This window comes from Branchiostoma belcheri, unplaced genomic scaffold (genome assembly GCF_001625305.1).
Source record: "Branchiostoma belcheri isolate BF01 breed outbred unplaced genomic scaffold, Haploidv18h27 scaffold41, whole genome shotgun sequence".
Taxonomy (NCBI): domain Eukaryota; kingdom Metazoa; phylum Chordata; class Leptocardii; order Amphioxiformes; family Branchiostomatidae; genus Branchiostoma; species Branchiostoma belcheri.
In genome coordinates this window covers 513,061-529,635 of record NW_017804032.1, presented here as the reverse complement: position 1 = coordinate 529,635, position 16,575 = coordinate 513,061, and the positions used below count along the sequence as shown (strand labels likewise).

Here is a 16,575-nt window from a genome sequence, read left to right as displayed (position 1 = left end):
TGAAAGCTTCAAAGAGGAAATCTTGCTGAGGGTCGGGTAGTAAAAATCCCCTGTCACACATTTAGGGTCTTCCCGAGAGTTTGCCCGCAACTGCTCCCCTACCAAGGTCGGCGCTGTGTTGGTGATAACCGGGAACTCACACTGTTCTGATTGCACCTAAGACGAAGAGAGACTGAAGGCAACTGGCATGAGGGTTTCAGCCACCGCAAAATCAGAATACACTTGATGATGACAGCTATAGCGAGTTTGCTGATTGTACATCCGTCAATCCAAATCGCCCCTAAACAACAGTAAATCTCTTGCTTCGACCAACAACCCAGAAAGAAACCTGAACCTTGAAAATGACGTCAGGAATCCGCTTACCTAATGAAAAATCTCTGGCCCGAAGTTTACTACAGCATACCAAGACTGGCAGAAAATCTCACGCTTAGTAAAGACAGCTGGCGCCGTACCACTTGATTGGTCTCCGATCCAAATTGGATTAAAAGACTAATGACCTCCACAATTAAGCACGGCTATTTCATTGCAGCAGTAATTAAGTTTATTTCACACCCTCTTTGTCTTAGGAAGACACGAAGCGTTTTCCAATGAGGAGGCAATGCCAGGGTGTGTTGAGGCATGTAACATCAGTATGCTGTGGGTATTCCCCTAGCCCTTACTCTATTTGTGTACCCTGCTTCAGTGGATGAATATGTGTGTTACATCTTAAGAATGTATAGTCATTCTCATTTATTTAGAATTTATTGGTTAAGGAATAATAGAAATATTATATAAATTATCAAGAATCATACATCGGTATGTTTAATAAAATAAAATAAAATAAAACAAAATATCTATATGGAGAGACTTTGATAGGCTCAAGAAAAAAATGCGGAGTCATGATCACATTTATGTTTTCTATCCCATTGGTGGTATGCCTTGACATAGATGTTTAATAACCATTAAGGTAACTTCAAGATTATTTTTCTGGTGCTCTACTAACAGTAGCAACGAACGTGCATGTACAACGTTTTGGCATGTTTTATCTTCATCACTTTTTATTATGGTTTGAATATGGGTGCCAAGCTTTTTTTTTCTGGTGCTCCAGAATGACCAGAAAATTGACTTTGAAAAGCCAGTTTTGCCGCATTGAAATTATATTGGATGCCTAAGACTCAGTGTTGCACTAGAAATTTCTAACTGCCACTTACATGAAGCAAAGAGTATGAGCATCTCTGCCTCCAGCGACTGTCGTTTTAGAAGCATCCCAAAGCTACAATCAGTAGAGAGCGGCAGGCGTACCATACAGCATGCAAGTATATGATTGTGTATTTCATCATTTTCATCCACGCCACCACATTACGTTCAAACGAAAATTGCCCGAACGAGCTTCACCCATGTGGTAAGACTGATTGAAATACTTTTTGTAGACCACTGGCTGTGTCAAACGATTTAACACGACCCCGTTACTACTAACATTACTTATTCCTTACGGAGGAAGGGTGGGCAGAAGTTGTCAGCTCTTTCCGCATTGCCCTCCAAGCAACAACTAGTCAAGCAGCACATTTGACTAACATTTCCTCCGGTAGGCGTCCGCTCTTTAAACATCATGCAGCCCAGATGTGCAGCCTTTGGGCAGATTGGAAGTCTTTGGGCGCTAACTTCGCCCGAAGAGAGACTTTACGAAGTGTTTAACGATTCTAGCTGGATGTTATCCTTGCGATCTGGCGCCTGAACTTCCGCCACTTCGCGTACCTACCTGTAATTTGATTTATGAATAAGTGATGACGCTATTAACTTGGTCCTTTGTTGTCAGCGTCCCCTTGTTGCTTGAGGCGGCTGAGTTAAAGACAGACTGTGGCGAAGGCGGTGGTGAGAGAGTGATTATAAAAGTCTGCCGAACAAAAGATGGGCTCGGCTCGGGCCTATACATTATGTACATACTGACAGTCTGGCTATTTAGATACATAGCGGTGTTCGTTACTGCACGAAATGCGGTCTTTAAGCACACCTTAAAGTATACGTAAATGATTTACTTCACTTAACCGCGACGAGGGCCGACATCGTCTACCAGATACCTTTGACCCAGTGTTGACGTCACACTTCAAAGAAGCCACGTGACAAGCTTCACTGGGTCAGTCTACTGAGGAAGACCAGAGTGACTGGTCGAAAGCTCTAGGTGAGAGAACTTTTCTGTGTTGGATCGAAAGTTTTAGCTTTAAACACGTATACGTAAATGTTTTACGTCTTTACTCGAGTGAATCTTTACGCACGCTAGCTTTAAGATGTGTTTAACTTCGTGTGTGTGTTACAAGAAAGCAATAACAACACTTTTTAATGCACTGTCATGAAAGTTCATCTGTGTTGGTAATTATACTTGTTTAAAGGTGAAACTTGTCACTCTGATCTACTGAGTAAGACCAAAGTCGAAAGCTCTAGGTGTGAAAATTTATCATTTGTGTTGGAACAAAAGTTTGACCTTTAAACACGTCCTAACATACTTGCATTAAAATAACCGCACTGTATTTCTGCTGTGTTCTTGCTTGTGCATATTTTAAAGGCATCTGGCCCTTGAGTATTGAAGATCACGCATGATAAATAGTTGTCTATCTAGGTGGCACAGTGGTGTGCAGGGCAGAGGTAGATACGTCAAGGCCACTTAATAAGGGTTCATGGAGTTAACTTTTTGGCTACGTGTCCAGAAAGTAGAAAAAGAATCCAACATTTATCATGCTTAAGTCAAGAAAGTAGGTATTGGATATTTTGCAGACTGGGTATTCTCTTTTAACTACAGTCAGTGGGTCCAATCAACTTTGATTCTTATTTTAGTTCTAGAATTTAATTCCGCCCTATCCACTTTCGTCCCTATTTTGGCATTCTACGACATTAGTATAGTTTTCCAATATTTTGTTTTACAATTTACGGCATATATTTGCTCATTTTGTAGCAGCTTTGTACGATTTAAAGTATGGTCTAAAACGTACGTTTTTTTGGTAAGTGACGAAAATTCACGCGCATATTCATGTATGTCATCCATATAATCAAATCAACATTGGCCTTATCACGTATGCCGCACACGACGGGTTAACGGAATAACTGTGCGGCAAAGCAGAACATCTACACATACTTGAGTGGCAAGTTGACCGGAAGGTACCAGTGATCCGCAAAAGATATCGCTTCTTGGCAAGTACATCGTGCATCAGTCACCCCTGACTTATCTCTCAGCCACATTTACCCCGTGTAACACCTCGGTGGGTGGCGGAGGAGACATTACTGGAATACAGATGCTGGTGAAATATGTGTTTGCGGCTCTCTGTGACATTTCGGAAGCAGTGGATGCTATATATTTTACATTCTTTTAAGACGATCATGAAGAACGTTCTATCATGAAAGTTCATCGAATTGTTGGTAGTTACATGTTTAAAGGTTAAACTTTTGTTCCAACACAACCGCGACGGGGGCCGACATAGTTTACCGGGTACATTTGACCCGGTGTTGACGTCACATTTCAGAGAAGCCACGTGACAAGTCTCAATGGGTCAGTCTATGGAAGAAGACCAGAGTGATTGGTCGAAAGCTCTAGCTTTTGTACATGTGTTGTGTTGTGTTGGAACAAGAAACTTCTAAACACGAGCAACTTCTATCACCATAAACTCGTAGTGTGCCATTTGAGTGCTGCATGAAATTTCGATAGTGCGTAGAAGTGTTTTAACGATTATGGCTTTGTGCTGCGCATGCTCCAATGTCTGACGTCATGAAATACTTTGTGTATCTTCACATTCATCGTCATTAGTGGTGTTCAAGTCTATACAACACGTTCCATATTTGGTTTTTATTTTTCCAATTATAGGCACGGTTTGTGCCTAATCGTCAGAATCAGTGTTTTCTGATAGCGGCGCTCTCTTGGGGCACGCGCTCCCCTACACAAAATTCTTCAGGGATTTGTACAAGTAATTGTCATAACTGCAGGGTAAGTAGAAGGAAAATTAGGAGCAATTTTTCATTACTACGAAATTACAAGACAAATTACCCTAATGTAAAATTTCGATTACCTCCTTATTTTTAGCAACAGGCATGACCTGTAGCAAATTGTAATTGTAATACGTGTAATTCATTTTGAAATGGGATTCTTGAAGCAATATTGACTTCGTCTGATACAAAGGTATAAAGAAGTTTTAGGTTGAAATTCTAAATGCAGATATGCAAAGAAGCGTATACAATGCATTTCTCTAAGTCTCAGATGTCTATAAGCCTAATTCTAAGTGTATCCAAGGAATTTGTCCCTCAACAAGCAGGATAAATAGTTTCAAAGGATTATGAGTTTTAACATTTTCCGGGACAATACTCCCCTCCTGATCATGTCTGTGCACCCAAGGCATGGCTTGCACCGCGGACAGTTGTCACTCTGTACCCTACCCTTACGCTGTGAAAAAAAAACTCGTGAGAACCGTCTGCCGATTATCAGTTTTCTTATTTCAACATAGATCTGATGCCTTGAAGAGAAACTCCTCTTGCCCCCTGATTGCTAATCGCTAGGGTTTGATTTACTTTCTGAGTCTCCAGTACTATCTTGAGGCCCCATGGCCAGCACGTGCAATTCCTTATTACGACGTCTATAAGGCCACACCAAGTAATTTTTGTGGATGACGTCCTCTGGAGACCCGAAATCTAATGCGACAGCGCGAATAAAACAAGAGCCGAAAAACAAGATGCCTAGATTTGAAATATACTTATGGACAAAAAATGTTAGGACACGAATTGAATGCAGAGAACACAGTGTAACAACCAACAAGTCTTTTATTCGTCATCAAAACAGCAATAATCAGTGGAACAGCAGTTGTCGTCCTGTCCTGTTTCCTTCCTTCCATCACATCTTCCCTTATCCCACTGTTGTGACTCATTGGTCAGAGTTACAAGAAGCGGGATTTCTTTTTTTTTTCTGGGAACTGGTCAAAATCAATGCGCGAGCGGACGTCATCCGTAATAATTAGTTGTTGTGGCCTAAACGGAAAATGAACAGTCCCGCGCAGATCCAGATCGCTCAGCGCACGTTTAGACCAAAGATCAATCCTGTCTGAAGCGGGAATACTGCTTATAAACCGGTAAATTGTATCGCAGTGCCGCAGGAAAATTGATTCAGATTGCAGGAAACTATTTCCCTTGTGTTTGCAGGAAATGTATTGACGGCTTCGCTACGTGCTTAAGTAGGTCTTGGGAAGCTGATGATTTTGCCTACGTCCGCTTAGTACATCTTTTTCTTTATCATATAATAGCTGAATACATTTGAAAACAGCAAAAATCAGCTTGAGAACTTTATAGCTATAGCGTATATAGTAACAAGAGACGTTTCGAGACCCACCTATTTTCAGTTTTCCTGTATTTTCTCCACTTTAAAAAAAAACCCTACTGGTGAGAACGCCCATCGCATGACTTTGAAGAATTCAACTCTGAAAAAACGTAGTCCAGTCACACTGAAAAAGTGGCAGAGAAAGCTTCTTTGCACCCTCACCACGTTGAAATCCCCAGCGGTCTAATTGTCTAACGCTGACTTTGAAGAGTCCATCTTCGGCACACGTAATCCAGTCCTACTACAGGAGTGGGCGAGAAGGGTGTTTGATAGTACTGGCCGGCTTACGGTGCAGTGGGGGAGGGTTGTAAGTGACGGCTGCATCAAGGCGCATCAAAGCGGTGTTAAAGATCACCACACCGTGGATCGATTAAGTCTCTGTCTACTGCAGGTGTCTGGCAGGGCGAGATTGAAAATTACAAAGAGCCTGAAGGCCTTCAATATGCCGCCACATACACGCAGCTACCTGGACTAGGAATCGCATCTTTACGTCCTTATAGCTAGCTGAAGGAGTTGCTATCGTATGTCCCAGAACCGTGCCTATCTAGCTCTATGCTTGAATGGGTTAGGGTTAGGATTAGGCATGGTTCTGGATACTGAAGTAGTCTCCGCGTATCCAAAACCGTAGATTTGCCCCAGATGCGGTTGCGGCTAAGCGTGGACTATCCAGAACCACGCCTTAGCAAGGTTCTGGATAAAGCACAGTTCTGGATACAACAGTGGCTTTCTTCGAATACTTGCTGTTGAGTGAAAGTCGGTGCGTTTGCAATATTCATATGACCCAAATAGTCTATATCTCATCTGTTTCTCCTATTATTGAGGATGGCAAGGGTAATCAATATGGAAAAGTGTCAACTCTACATAGAATAGAATCTAATGGGGTTTACAAACCATGTTATAATTCATCACAGACATCTCAAGGATAGCTGCACAGTTAATGGACACGTTCATGTTTTGTTGGTCAAGTACAATTATTGTTTTTAGCTGGTCGATGCACTAATAAAAATCGACCATGCCTTGATAAATAGCTCTCTGTAAACGTGTATTTGTAACACATTGTATTATAGTTATTTTCCTCCTAATGACTAGAGAAGAATCCAACCATGTAGTGGCTACAGAGTAGTTTTAAGTCTTAACTATATGATATTTTTCTACAGCTGTCTACTAGTCTCGTGTGTGAAGCCTACGTCATGTTGTCGGCTCTGTAAGTATTTTCCCTGGCTCAAGTGTGAGAAAGAGTCGATTTCCAGAGCCTAGTCCAGCTCAGGAAAACGCATGTCCAGAGCAGTGCCTTCCTGCAACTGTCGGTCCTCTTACGGTAATAACCCTTTTGCCTCACCAGCGATGCCCCGGGTTCGCACTGCTCAGTCAATTTAGCCCCCATTACCTAGAGGTTGTCACCCCATATACATCATAATTTGCCAGCAAAAGGGAGCCTTTTAGGCTGTGAGCAAGGTGGAAGCCCAATCAACTACATCGTGCCAAGACTGGAATCACCTGAAAAACCTCCATCGACAGACCTAGCCGAAAGAGAAAAGCTTATGCTCTCAACCCATAAATGTTTACAGGCTAACCTTTTTGCAAAGACGCTGTACGGCAGAGAAAATGGCTAATAAAAAGCGGCCGCTATTGTTGGTATTACCGGTGGTAGTGAGATTACCATACCGTACAGCCGCTGATGCTTTCATGCGCATTTAGTTCCCTGATGGACCCTGGCAGTCCAAGAGGCTATTGACGAACACACAAACACCCACATGCCTATAAAGGTGCCAGGCCTTTGAAGTAGCCTCTTCAATAACGCTTACGGGTACGTGAGTGGACAGCAAAGTTAATGCACACTGTACTTTGTTCTCCAGAGGAAGTCCTAGGCTTTTGGGGAATCGGGCGTACTGAGATTCTTGGTTAGACATACAGACTGGCAATCTTAAAGGCATCCGATGCGATTTCAGAGCAGCAAAACTAGAAATATTCTGAATAAGGCAATCTTTATGATATTGACACATACTGCTTCATATTAGCACATTTCAATCAGTATTTAATACTTAATTCGTATTTAAAACTGCAGAAACAAGCCCCAAGATGAGTCCTTTATTTTATGGGTGGTACCCTAAAATCAGCCATGTACCCAGAATTTGGGGTATTTTTGCTCCACGAGGATCAATATACATTGGGATAGCATGATTTCAACTCTGATTGTAGATAAGTGACTAGAATATTGACTTTGAAAAATCTGGTTTCCAAGCCCTAAAAATGCATTGGGTGCCATAATGATACGTAAAAGCGATCTGCGTGCGACCAACTCGAAGCTTCTACGCCCTACCCAAACGAATGAGCTCGTTTTAATTCAATCAGGTGCGCTTGGGATAAGAGATATCGGCCGGATATGCACAGTAATGTACCAAAAGGCGTTTGATAAGAATTGAAAGTTAAAGTGGTCTTCATTAGGTGAACGGTAATCAAGTTTTACGTGAACGATGGGCGAGGTACGATGATTAAGATCTGCAATGATTGAGTAATGCATAATTTGATTGAACAAGTGGACGAGGCAAAAATGGAAGCTGCCTAGCCCTTGTCTCTGTCGTATAGTTTCTACATTTCTTCTTAAAATTTTGTCTATTGAAATGAAAGGGTCAATGATACGATATGTTAGCTTCCACCATGCCTTCCTACAGGGGTACGGATCGTAGAATTCCGCAAAAAAGGAAATAATTGGCCAGGAAAGTCAGTGCAAATGAAGTCTTTGGTGGCCAAACTCCCCTGGCCAATTATATTCTCTCTATTTGGCTACATTTGACTGTTTTTGAACCCGCTCAGTTAGTCTGTTGGATACTAAATATGTGTAGAAATTGCTAACCTTGGGAAAAGAAGGTATTTATTCTGTGCGCTTTTTCATCAGGTTTTGGTTGATGAAAACGTAGGCTTAACATTGGTATTCAATTTGCATCCTTTTCTTCTCAGCTCTACCGACTGGACTCCCAAAAGGCACGCCCTAGCCATCCATCCGGGACCTTCCCTAAAAGAACTTCAAACGTTAACAGACTCGCCTTTCTCTTTGCGTCTTTTCAGGCGGTTGAAATTGAATATTGGGCCGTGGGGCTACCGGGCTCTGGACCCGTAATGGCTGCTGAATACGAGCAAATGAACACTTACTTCTCAATCAATAAAGCATCAGGACATTGTGCTAGGAGACAGCTAGGGGACTGTAGAGTTCTCGTTACGCTGTGAAATCGAGACCAGGTTACCGACGGGCCCTGGGCTGTTCAATGATTTAGGACTGACCAAGACTACCAATATATGCTATATGTTTCTTGCATACAACAGTCCTTTTGGGTGCATTTTGTTTCCTGGTCTATACAACAAGACCCACTCTAATATTATGTAACTGTAGTACAATCTAATATGTAATGTAACTGTAGTAGGCTTCAGATTTACCTAGCTTGCTTTTTAATGACATAGCGATAGCTCGTTTTTAACTGCTTTTAACATGTTTTCACAATCGCTTTACGTGTAATTGCTTGTGATCTTAATGATTTTAACGTTATAACTATCAACAGATTTTATGTTAACGTGCAAATATAACACGAAATCTATTTTCAATAAATGTAAAATCTGATCCATTGATGTTTTTACTTCCGTCTTGAAAGGAAGCATTTTATATCATCTGCATTTTCTACATATTGGATTCTTTTTGCTGATGTACTATGTGTAAGTGGTAGCGTTGAAATAAGTCTTATATACTTGAGTGCGCTACCACTTTGTGATGTACTATATTACACTGTGTGAACAATAAAAAAAGTAGCATTTTGTCCCATAAAGTAACCCTCTTGTGGATGAATTGTTCGGCACCCCTGACGATACCATGTAGACATACGGACCTGAAGGACCGAACCCATTGCCACCACATCATCTATCTACATCAGATTCTTCAGCAGGATGATGGATATGCTTTATTAAAGTCTTACCTTGGTCGGCAAGCGGAATTCCAGGAAGATTTAAAAGTCCTTGATGGAGAGAGGAGTAAAAACCGTGTCTGCTAGGTTATTGACTTCATGGAGTTGATGTAGTGTAGCCGTCATTATTTTTATGTTTACCTTCGCAGAAGGAAAACGGTTATCTTTATCATTTAATTATTAATGTACATTTTGCTTTGCTTGTTCCATGTTTTATGTATATATTATATTCTACGTTGCTGGTAGCATGAAAGTAAGTTTAAAACGTGAGTGTGCTGTCATCAAATGTTGACATTAAATGTTGCAATAAAAAAATAGTATCTCCTTGGGATAATGACGGTGCCATCTGTTATGACGATTGTGACTTTATCTAGAATGACCTGTGTGTTATTGGGGGTAATTTCCCGAGGACTCCTATTATTACCTCAATTTATTGGCCATGTAGGCGGACATTGACCTTCCAAAACTGTATTCTGTTCTAGAAAATAAATAAAAAAGTTTCAACGGCCGTTCATAAAATAAACATCTGCTTATAATTTTATTTTTAAAATGAAAATACTACTCCAATCTTTTACATTTGCATGGTAAATGCACTATTTACATTTGCATGGTAAATACACTTTTTTTTACATATACTATTTTTTTATTGCAACATGGTTTTTACATGGTAAATACACTGTTTGAATAATAATGTGTCAAATCCTCAGATATATTTTAGGTATGCAACCAACGAAAGAGTCATGCAAAGTGATTTATAATGCGGAATAATAATTAATGCCCCTTGTATACATTTGTAGGTACCAAACCCTGCTATTAAATCAGGGCAATTGAAAGTTAAAGTTTAAAGTCAATATTATAAACGCCCTTCTTCAAAGCTATAGAGAATACAAGTGATTGCCGCGCCTCATACGAAATATCTAAGAAGATATCAAATTAAAAGAAATGGACATACCAGAATCAAACCCTGCGATATTGCACTGAATTATGCTCCAGAATTCTGATATCTATATTTGCTAATACATTTGGACAAATGAGACGTAGAGTGAGCAGTATATGGATTTATCCTCGAGTGGAAAAATGACCTCTGCCAGGCATTAGTCATGGAGTGGCCTCTTCGCACAGCATAATTGCTGAGCAGTGTATAAACTATTCATGAGGACGGCCCATACAACCTGGCTATTATGACCAGTCCTCCCATTGTCAAGGCCGGGATTCATATAGAAGGACTGACCTGCCCGTTTCTGGCCTGTGTGAACCCAAGAAATATTGTGCATGTGTATGATGAAATAACTCCGCAATTTTGTTTCTTGTTGGCTACCAAGTGCCATTGTCGAGCTTAGAAAAGAACAAGAAATAGTCCAGTTCAGAAAAGAACAAAAAATATTCATGCCTTCAAGTACCAGAGTTATGAACCAAGGATTGAGGCGTTCAAAAACTCATTCTTTCCTAGAACTATCGCAGAGTGGAATTTGCTGACGTCACAAGTACAGTAGGGGCATTATCATTAGATAGATTTAAACAATGTTTAGAGTTAGATGTTCAAGGGTTAGGTGTAACAAGTCGTTCGGTGTAATGGAGCCAGCTGCCGCCGCGCCGCGTGTCTGCGAAGCTGGTGTGTTACGCCGAAGGTTAGTTATACAGGCTCTACCGATACAGATACACATGGTGAATGATCTACGAGCTCGATCTCAGAAGCATCTATCGCTTTTCCATCTTACGTCGTCGAGTTTCAGCAATGATGGATTTCTATGGTCACAGTGAGGAGGTAATGGGCGAGACTTGGTCACACTGTTCCTATCGATTTATCACCAACTCACCTATTCATTTCACTTCAGATGCTTTGCCAAAAGTTACAGCAAACGTATCAAGCTGCTAGGGGGAGGGGGGGCAAACTAATGTCACTTCTTCCCTAGCCCAAGAGCACCATCCAAAATTCGTGACCCTAGCATGTCTGATCAAAAGGTTTCAAAACCGAGTTACGCTGCAGTACCTAGGAAAGCCGGCAGGGGGGCAAAAATCTACTTATTTTGAGGTCTCATGAAGACCTATCCACCTACCAAGTTTTATACTAATCCATCAAAAGCTTCTTGAGTTATCGTGCTAGACACACACACACACACACACACACACACACACACACACACACACACACACACACACACACAAACGCTACTGAAAATATAACCTTCTTGGCGAAAGTAATAACTTTTCCTACATAGATGCATTGAGCACCAGACTGGTTTGATTCCGCTATATAAATATGGACTTACCTGTGAAGTAAAAGCATCACATCGTTAACTGATCTTGACAACTTACGTATATCTTTTGGTCTATAAAAGGTATTTCACGCCAGACCGTAGAGAACAAACATTGTCTGTTAAACAGGACAGAACCCCTCCTACGGCAATATGTGGTGAGGCAGGGTCTTCACTCAGTAGAAACGGATGTGGAGAATGAAAATTGATGTTCCGTGTGTTCCACCGACGCCTGATTGTTATCAGTACCTTGCGATGCGTAGCGTGCATCAGAGATTACCAGCCCAACTCCCACGCATTGCCATAGGCCCGCGTTTTCCAGATGGGAGCCTTGATAGAGCGTTAAGAAGTAAAATATTTAGTTTGTGTGACTCCAGGGTAACTATTAGGCTTAGAAACATTTTGGGATAGAAGTAGCTATTCGTCTTTTAAGCAATTGCAACTTTAACAAATATAGGCCATAGTTTTCAAGATGGAGCCTTGATATAGCGTTAAAAAGTAGAATATTTAGTTTGTGTGACTCCAGGGTAACTATTAGGCTTACAGACCGTTTTGGGTCAGAGGAAGCTAAATTCTACAAAATATAGCGCTTTTTGAGCACGTATTAACATGACTTTCCGGTTGCATTATCACACAAACAATATCTCATTTTAATCACAAGGCAAAGAACCTCTTGAATCCACAAAATAACCGAAGAAAATCACAATATTTCAACTTCATTTCAGCTGATCTTTAAGGGCCTTTAAGCAACTTTTAACTGATCGGCTTTGGAGATCTTGCTTTTAGATGAACTCTTCTGTATTGAGTTGACTGGTTTCGGCATTGCCTGCAGAGTTGGTTGACTGGTTGAATAGTTGGAGTGAATACTTGCGTGACTGACCGTGCTTATGCACAACACGGTCGATTTGCGGACAGGTGTATCAATGTCAACATTTCAGGTACAACTTCATATTCAATGCAGCCATGAATTACTGTCAACAAAGTTTTGTGCACCAATTCAAGAGAACATTTGTGATAATCAACATCAAGAAAAGAGAACTCCAAGAGGAAATCTGACTTGACCTGGTTGATGAAGAGACAGAGTGTGTCTCGGAATCCGCCTAGAGTAGCTAACTTTCTGTTGTGTGTTTTCCTTTCATTCGTCAAAAGAGAACAATTCTAACGCTGGCATGGATTCTAACAACATGCAGTGGTCCCTGTCGGTTGTGCATGTATGTTATATATGGTTTGGGGAAACTGTGCGTCTAGACTGCTTGGTGGGTCTTCCTACCTTAAATCAATCATCAGATTTAAAAACTCTTCAGACGCAACAAAGGTGAGTTCATTATCAAAGCGTTCCTTTTTAGTACAACCATACCTTCACCTTTTTCAAGATATTAAAATGTCGGGAGTGCGCAACACTCTTCGGGCTATATGCAAATATGACATATATGAGCCACAGGTCGACAAGAATCTCCACAGGGATGTATGGACACCCACGCACGCCTACATGCTCCGAAGACACCACAACTTGTCTTCTTTCAGACGCCAACTCCGCAAGGAAAGCTGCAAAAGTACATCTTAATCGACCATGACTTGGCAGAACACCAACATCTAAGACTCTAAAGGCGTCCCATTTCAATCGTCAATTGACTAGGTTCCTTTTTCAAGCAAATCCTTCGCTCACATTACTGAAGCTTGATGGCAGCTGTGAGAATCGAACGCCGCCTTTGGAATGTAGATTTATAGACAGTAGTCATGCAGGGAACGTTTCGACCTTTTTTCTTGCCAGGACCTCTTTGGACGGCGTGACTTAGGACGGCTGCGCGTTGGAGATTACGGCACAATTCCGCCTGCATTGTTAAAGACAAAACGTCGCATCCGGAAACCTATCCATCACCTGTTAGCAATCTCCAACAAAAAGGCTCATTTGTTGAAAAGAGCTCTCAACTTGTCGCTACAGATTAATCTTCAGACGCTCTTCGCGGGCTACACGGACGGACTCATCATTTTGAGAGGGGCTCAGCAGTGCATTAGACGGTAGTCTCTACCCTCGGGCCGTTTGGCTTACAGAACTGGCAAAGACAACTGTTTACCCCCTTCACTGGGCATCCAAATGGTCTAGCCAGAAAACAAAACATCGCCGATCACACACGGTAAGAGGAGAACACCATTACAGCTTCTTCAAGCAGCCATTCTTCAGGCATGCAATCTTGGCAGCAATCTCTGACCCCATTTTATTTCTCCTTTCTTGTTACTGCTGTGTACGGTGCTCCCGGAGGACCGCGGAACTGGAGGAAATGAAATGACGAAGCAGAATGGCAATTTGTGGTGTAGACGGCGCATCTTTCATGTACCGTGTAATCTGCAGGGACATCAATTGTATACGTATGCCTGCAGACCCCCCGTTTTTAATTGGGGTATAACAAAATCAAATAAGAAAGAAAACTAGACAAGAGTTTTCTTAACTGTTTTCTCCTTTTTTGTACTTTTCGACGTTACTAAGGCATAGACAAGGAAAGAGGATAGAAAAAGGTGTCAAGCCACGACAGGTTACTGCCCGAGTGCTCCCACCAACCCACTCCTGACGCTTGCTTTAGACGATCTACCTTCCTGTACCTAAATCTTCCTGACAACAATGTCTCTAAATCGTGGGATGTATGTTCCGTTTCCATTGTGGCTATTTTCACAGAGAGACAAAACTAAGTCAAAGTGGTTCCCAGTACATCAGACATTAGTGGCTTTCCGTATATAATAATGTCGAAAAAGATATTACGTTTAAGGAATAATCTTAATTACCAAGCCTTCTACTTTGCTGCTGGTGGACTTAATTGTTTGCCACGTACTTAGGACAGAATCTCTGCACTGGCATGCAACATCAAGTCCAGGCGACTTCGTGGCACAAATTAAAAACCTAGCGTCTCCAGTCATTTATATCAAGTAACCAAGAACCTTGAGCAATCAGCTATAGGCTTGGTCAAATCATGAATTAGTAATTATTTCCCTCACACGCCCTTTCAAGGCATCGTTGCTTGGATTCGCCATAATGGACAATGGCGAGAAAACGTTTAGTCTAAGGACTTTCTGCTTCCTTCATATTTAATGCGACGGATATCAATTTTTACGTATATTTGAATGGGTCGATCTTGTCTCCAGGCAGGGTCATCATTACTGATTTCATGGGGATTTATACATATGTGAAATTTATACTTGAAGAAGGGCTCAAAAGTACATGACCTTGAAGAAAGGTTATACACTGAAAAAACATGGCGGACTGAAAAGTCTCTAGAGGGCAAAGAAGTCCCTACAGTTGACAGAACATTCACACTCAGTACTTGCTGAGACCATGCTGTTCAATGTCAAATTGCAAAGGCAATACACCTCGTCATATGTCACAATAAAATCTAAATGATGTTTCAAACTGTGACAAAACTATGACAAGAAGACGCGCACAAATCACTAGTCTGATAAAAAATGAATAATAAAACTGCCAAAGAAATTACCAGTACCCAAACACTTAATTGCATTTCTGGTGGAGGCAAAATGCTTTTGGCGGAAACAGCAACAACGAAATTGGATTGTGTCAGATGCGAATACAGAAGATTAACTGCATGGAAATGCCGCATTACTTTGCGGAAACAGCTTCCTTCCATAAATGTAATAAAGTACTTAGCTGGAATATTACGCCTCCAGGCATGTCTATGTCTGAAACGCTGTCTGTAGGGAGATTACGTTCCGCATCCATTTATATTATAAAGTACTGTGAATTGCTAGGCACTCAACAAAGACATGATGAAACCAATTGAAAATAAAAGGAACAGACGTTTTAGATGAATTTGCTTATATATTGTAGTTGACAACTGGATATTTGTGGTGCGTTTGGTAAAGCAGAACTTGTATGCTAACCTTCGTTTCTTGGGCTGTTTCTCTTTCTTGTCCATCATGTCGGGCACACAGTCCTTCAGCTCGGTCCAGTCGGCGTGCAGACCGCAGGACCAGCCGGTAGAGAAGCGGGAGAACAGCCAGATGTCCCGGTCGGTGCCTGGCCGGTAGCACTGGCACCTCTTCTGCCCCCGCCGACACTGGCACGGTCTCTCCAAGTCCATGTTCGTCACAAGCTGACGACCGAAGCTGGTTCCGCCGGTCTTTTGCATGTGCAGGAAGACGATCACGTCGGTTCCCGATATGTTGAAGTCCAGATCTCTCTCCAGCGTGGACGGGCGAAACGTGTACTTTTTCTGCGGCAAATCTCTTGCGTGCCGGTCTGACGGGGCATAGTTCTCGTCTTCCCTGTTGGTAAGGAGGAAGCCCTCCGACTGGCTAGTACAGGAGTTGTCCATGCAACTCTGGTAGGCTAACAGTCCGAGCGCCAGCAGGCCCAAGCCAGTACCTACTGCCGCCTTCCACCACTGTAGCTCCATCGTTGATCGAAGAACCAACTCTGTTTATCAACACCTATACGGGCGCCAATTTCTTACCGAAGCGACGACCTCCTCTACAGGAACCGTAGAAACTCCGCCACCCTGATTTGCATCTGCTTGAATTCGGAGTCTAAACCGGCGTGCACACATGACAGAGGCTCAACACCTGACGCTGCCATGCCGGGGTGGAGAATGAGTGATTCCAAGAACCCAACCATCCACAGGAGTCTCAATCTTGGTCTGCAAGTGGGTACCGACTGTCCTATCGCTGCAGGAGCAGGCTTTGTCTCCCATTGGTCAGGGCTAAACGTCATTACCATACGCGTGTGGAAGGATCCTTGCCGTACGTTTGAAGCCCCTTCTATATTTGTCCGCGGCTTCGCAGCGAATCAATCAAATGATCATTAAACATGATAATGGGGGTGGTCCATTGGTGATTAAGGGGCGTGAGAGAGATGACGTTATTTATTGACACTACACAGTCATGTAAAAATAGATAGATGCATTAAAAAGTATTTCGGTAACAAACCGTTTGAATGATTTCAGTTGAAAACTAGAATGATTTTTTGCACGGTCCTTTGGGATAGACTCAATGATGTGACTGCAAGCCCATTAGAAGAAAGAGGGCGTGACTACTGGACCTC

At 42.0% G+C, this 16,575-nt stretch overlaps 1 protein-coding gene across 1 annotated transcript in view; it reads right to left on the bottom strand.

Annotated features, from left to right (window-relative positions):
- The window catches only part of LOC109477901 (heparan-sulfate 6-O-sulfotransferase 3-like), a 43,895-nt gene extending 27,721 nt beyond the window's left edge, over positions 1–16,174 (bottom strand). Inside the window, exon 1 of the mRNA XM_019779362.1 lies at positions 15,417–16,174. Coding sequence (XP_019634921.1) covers positions 15,417–15,931 — 515 coding nt within the window. The 5' untranslated portion in view covers positions 15,932–16,174. The remainder of the gene's footprint in view (positions 1–15,416) is intronic.
- Between the last annotated feature and the right edge of the window lie 401 nt (positions 16,175–16,575).